General features: G+C 42.6%; 1 protein-coding gene across 1 annotated transcript; it reads left to right on the top strand.

The window, feature by feature from the left end:
* Positions 1-383: 383 nt before the first annotated feature.
* Positions 384-5,304, top strand: LOC308296906 (tenascin-R-like; the record flags this gene model as incomplete). Its single annotated transcript, XM_080740258.1, has 6 exons — positions 384-423; positions 981-1,132; positions 1,672-1,768; positions 3,382-3,543; positions 4,317-4,480; positions 5,206-5,304. The coding sequence occupies 6 exons, from the start codon at positions 384-386 to the stop codon at positions 5,302-5,304; spliced, it is 714 nt and encodes a 237-aa protein (XP_080596384.1).
* Positions 5,305-5,734: the final 430 nt, after the last annotated feature.

The following is a 5,734-nucleotide window of genomic DNA, read 5'->3' as shown; positions in this document are numbered from 1 at the left end:
TCCTACATATTTTGCCCTAAAATCACGCAAAGCTGTATACACAGTATGTCTAGACTCATGTCATCAACATGGATCCGTCCCATTTAGTGCCACCATCAGGCCCATTTTTTGGACACTGCTGACCTGACGGTCGCTTATCTCCCGATTAGGGAGTCTTACTGGTATTAGGACAAATGTGCGTAACTTTAAAGGCGAAACGGAGGCGGGGAGGAGGCCTCACATCCGCTTCCTCCTCTATTCATTTCCAGAGCTTCCGTTGCTCCAGACTGGATGACGGAAGCATTTGAACATTGTGTGAGAAAACAGCCTGGCCACTGAGATGGGAAGGGAAAGGACTTTATTGATTCCTAACTAATAAACATGGATGGATGAGATGAGATTAGATGGGACGGGAGGCAGACAGGCAGTGGCATGAGATGAGTGGTAAACATGAATGGGATAAGATGAGCTGAGATTGATTGATTCCAAATAGGGAACATTCTGATAAGATATGTATGGCTCTGAGAGTTCGCAGCGTGATGAAATACCTTTCTGCTTGCCGCTACCTTCTGTTGTTTTATGCATCCTAAAGTCATTTTAAAACTGTTTTTCCTTGCTTGATGTTCTGCTTAAAGCATTGCTTTGTTGTTGAAATATGCCATACAAATAAAACTGCCTTGCAAGATTCTACCACAGTGTTACACTAAAAGCTGCAACTGTCCATTCTAGAGTGTTACACTTAATGCTGTGTCTGTTTAACGCACGGGTGACTAACAGGTCATTTTGGCCGGTTTTGAGATCGCAAAGTGCAATAACTCTCCCTGTGAAGGTCTGAGAAATTTCCCCTTCCATGACTTTTTTTATTTTAGTGGGTCCCCAGTCCAAATATGATTATTTTAGTGGGTCTCCAGTCCAAATATGATTATTTTAGCAGGGTCACGGCCTGTACAGGCTGAGAACCACTGCTCTAACTTACCGTTAAACCAACTGTCATGTTGCAGGGAAGCTGCGTTTCCCCTTCCCCGCGGAGTGTGCTCAGGAGCTGCTGAATGGAGCGCTGCAGTCCGGGGAGGTGGACATCTACCCGTCCGGCAGAGAGGGGGGTCCCGTCAGGGTCTACTGCGACATGGAGACCGACGGAGGCGGCTGGACGGTGAGAGAGCTAGGGTTCCCAAACTCTACAGGGTGCGACCTCCCCCCAAAATATTAACTGGGGACCCGCCAAGATAGTCATATTTGAACTGGGGCCCTCCATAATTTGAACTGGGGACCACGAAAAATAATCATATCTAAACTGGTGACCCCCCCACCCTGACAAACGCTCGTTATTGTAGGAGTTGAGACATTACATTTAGTTTGGTTTGATTCCACAGATGAATATTGTGAAAATAGTCTAGCAGTTGATTTGCACTGCAATGTAATGTGAGCTTGCAAATCAGCTATTTTCTAAATGTCTGCCTCTTTCTTATTTACGATTTGACAATTTGGCCAATTTGTTTTTAAAAAGTCCTTAAATTGTAACTTTAGAAATAGGCAGCTATCCTAAAAAATATTCAAAGCGCTGCTTCTAAAAAGCAAGTTTCCCAACATGAACAGTGCCATCCAAAACAAGATTTACCTATGTTATCGTTGATAAGGGGCATGTTTAGTTTGCAGAGTGTCTTAATTTGTTGTGTTGTGATCATCATCTAGGTGTTCCAGAGAAGGATGAACGGAAAAACAGATTTCTACAGAACCTGGAGTGAATACAGCACTGGCTTTGGAAACATCAGTGAAGAGTTCTGGCTCGGTAAAGATGGGGGCTCGTCCCGATTCTTATTACATCCTTTGCTAAAAAGAAAAGAAAAAAGAAAGCCTGTAAATGATGAAGTACAGTAACAGCTAAATGATTGACAGGAACCAAATGGCTCCTTATGGTTTTATAACTCTCAGAGCGTACAAATGTAATCAAATGGACCCGTACAGGTCAATTTGATTACATTATGCTCTCAGAGTTAAATTTGCAGGATCCACTCCTGTGAACAGTGTTTCCTACAGTCATTCCACAAGATAATTCAATTCAATGATAATGATAATGAGCTTTATTTATCATAGCACTTTTCATACAGCGACATGCAGCAACACAGTGGTTCCCAAACTTTTCAGTTAAAGATAGATTAGACTTTTGCTCGGGACCCAACCCACTAAGCAATTTGGGGGTTAAATCGCGTTCAAAACACGTCTTCGCACTAACCGGACGTCTAGCTAGATCCGGTCTGTGACGAGTTTAAATTTTAACGTTTTTTCAGCGGCTATACATCACCGTCATTTAAACGCCTTTAGCGGCCCCTAGCGGCCGCCGAAAGTAGTGAAAATGTAGTGAAAATGATGGCAGCCAGCAGGGTTTAAAATCATTATTCCTCGGTTCTGAGAGCCGTATCCTACCTGAACCACCGCAGCTGATCGAGTTTGTGATGATTTCTTGCACTGTTATTACTTGACACTGGGAGTCGACGGGGTTCGAACTCGGGATCCTCTGTACTTGAAACCTGCGCGCTACCGCTCGGCCACGGCAGCTTGTGATTCCGTAGGTGTTCCAGCAGCTATTAGTAGTTGATATCGCCTCCCGCTGTTCGTTTTGGGTCGGTGCATTTTGTTTGACAACACAAACTAACTTTATATTGATGGATAGCTATAAAACGATTTTATTTAATCATTATCGTATGGTGGGGGTGGGAATGTGGCCGGTCTTGTGTGTTTGTGTCTGTTGGTGTCAGAATGAATTATGTAACCCAATGGTCTGCTATAGAGAGCTTGTGGGTCATTATCTGAGTTTATTTTTTAAGTTTAGTCGACTGTCGAGCGCCGAGGCATTTAGTACGGCGTTATTTAATATCCCTTTTAAAAGGACTAATAGACGTCTGACAGACGCTAATTAGCCAGGAAACTGCTCATGTGGATCCAACTACAACTACGAGGTAGAACCGGGAGATCTAATCATTTCAAACGTTACTGTTAGCATCCGATAATGAACAACTTGATAAAAATGTATTTAAAAAAAAGATGGTCTAACACACGTTTGCCCAAAACGGTGATATATCGTTACATGGAAGCGTTCAGATGACGGCTACAACTCAACTAGACTATATAGTGAAATTGGCTCTTAAAATTACTTTAGTCCAATATTTGAAAACCAGGTGTGGATATTAAAGCTGTTTTTTTTAATCAACAAGTATGGAATAATGGATTAAATGCTCAAATCAGCTACAATCGGTCTATATCAGACTGACGATAGACGGTTCAAATGAGGGCTAAACATAACCATTGGGCTAAATGACGGCTAGTGTTTACTGGGAAACTAGTGAAGATAGCAGATCTACAAGCAGAGCATTCAAGTCAGTTTGTTCTCCATTCCACCACCAGGAAACGAACTGCTGCACAACCTGACCACCAGGGGCGCTGTGAGTCTGAGGGTGGACATGACGTCTGGACCGGACACTGCCTACGCTCACTACGCCAACTTCTCTGTGGACTCAGAGGAGAATCAGTACACCCTCACGCTCTCCGGCTACACTGGAACAGCAGGTGCAGTTATATTATAACGTCTGTCCTCCTAGCGCGGCTTGTAACATTCAGCTAACACAGGGAAGCTGAGAGAACCCTCGCTAAATACCCCAGGACAAAGATCCACTCGTCTCCCTTCTGGCCCCCAGACTGTGGAATAAACTCCCCATTGCAATTAGAACTGCAGACTCACTCCCTAGCTTCCGCCGCGTCTGCTAAATGCCTAAATTGAAAATTGTACTTTTGATAAAGGCCTTTACACACCAGGGCCATACTCAACTGCTAAATACTCACCACCATATGTTAAGAATCAAACCTATTCATATACAGTAGTCGATGACTCATTTATACATATACAAATTACGTTTAATATTAGCATTTTGTGTGAATATACTCTCACACAAATATATCGTCGTCGTCGGGTGGAAACCTCGTATCTCCAAGTTTCAAATGTGTACGTTCTTTCGCAAAGTAAAGCCCTGCTTCATCATACAAGTCCGTCGCACAAAAGTAGTGAAAACAGCAGATCTACGTGCAAACACCTTGCACCGCGAGGCGTTGTGTGCTTGCAGATCGGCTGTTTTCACTAGTTTAAATCGTTTTTAAAATAAAAAATGTGAAAGAAGCTGTTTTGGACATACAAGGTTTTCACCCGACAACGACGATATGTTCACTTGAATTGATTGCACAAAAAGTATGTTTTGCTTACTATTGGATAAAAGGAGAATTCTGCTGTGCCTGTATAATTCCCACCCTCCCTGAAGTGTGATCATTTCCATGTCGCTTTGCTGTAGGTGATTCTATGAAGTACCACAACGGGCGCCCGTTCTCCACCAAGGACAAGGACCCCGACCCTCTGGGCATCCACTGTTCCCGGGCCTACATGGGTGGCTGGTGGTACAAGAACTGCTACAAGACCAACCTCAACGGCCTCTACGGCATGAACAGCAACAATCAGGTACACATAAGGGTCTATTTGGTTCCATTTGTACTCTCTCAGAGATAAATTAACATTGATTTTGCAATATAAATTGGGGTTTCAGAGATTGAAATGCCATTAAATGGTGTTCCTTGAAATTAGAATGTTTCAGATTCACTGCTAGAGCCTTAAATACCGGTACCTTCTCTTATGGGGGTCCACAGGCTAATAAGTGTGAACTGCAGGAGGAGATAAGACAAAGCACTAGTATGCCACAATTTAAATATAAATATTAAAAAAGCATTTTTATGTACAGAAATGAGGAGGGAATTTGAAATTGTTAATTATGGAAAGGATGCGGAAGTTACGGTATGTGAAATTCAAATGTGTGTGTTCATCTATTTGTTTTTTGTTTTAATATAGTATATATTTCTCATAAGATTTGTGTTAACACTGTATAAAACTGATATGAAGGGGTAGGATATTATAAGCATCAGCTTCTTCCTACTCGAACACATTTATGATTTATTGTTTATTGAGATGATCTGAATTGTTTTTATATTATATTTTTACTATTGTTTTTACTGTGACTTTTTATTGTATGATGTTCGAAATAAACAGAAAGAAAGAAAGAAAGAAAGAAAGAAAGAAAGAAAGAAAGAAAGTGTCAATTTTGGGGTTCCTTGACATGAAAAGGTTTGAGAACCACTGTGGTACATTATCTCCAAATGGTAATTCCTCCACTGTTTTGTGTCCCGATGCAGGGTGTGGTCTGGATAGACTGGAAGGGCAAAGACTCGTCCATCCCCTTCACCGAGATGAAGATCAGACCAGCCGGCTTCTCCCCCGCAACCCACGGCTAAAAGAATGTTCCTTTCCCCATCGTATGACCTCTCCAGCCCTGAAAAACAAAACAAATTGTTTGTTTGAGAAACGAGGAGGAATCAGGACCCCGGGAAGTCCAGAGGAGAGGAGATCAGATCACACATCTCACTTTCCAGATGAACTTGTGCACGTGCATGTGTGTGTGTGTGTGTGTGTGTGTGTGTGTGTGTGTGTGTGTGTGTGTGTGTGTGTGTGTGTGTGTGTGTGTGTGTGTGTGCGCGTGTGTGTGCGCGTGTGTGTGCAGGTTTCTGACGTCTGTAAAAGACAGCTCGGTCGCGGCGAGTCCTTATACGAAAGTGCCGACAGTTTCTGTTCTGTTGTCGTTTGTCCTCACGCATCATCATCAGCTGTGTTGTTAAGACATGTAACAAAGAGTGAGATATTTCTTTTTTGATTGTGACATTTTGG

The sequence above is a fragment of the Nannobrachium achirus genome, assembly GCF_963921795.1.
Source record: "Nannobrachium achirus genome assembly, chromosome: 2".
Classification (NCBI taxonomy): domain Eukaryota; kingdom Metazoa; phylum Chordata; class Actinopteri; order Myctophiformes; family Myctophidae; genus Nannobrachium; species Nannobrachium achirus.
Note: the sequence above shows the minus strand (reverse complement) of the source record. Positions and strands in the feature narration are given on the sequence as shown.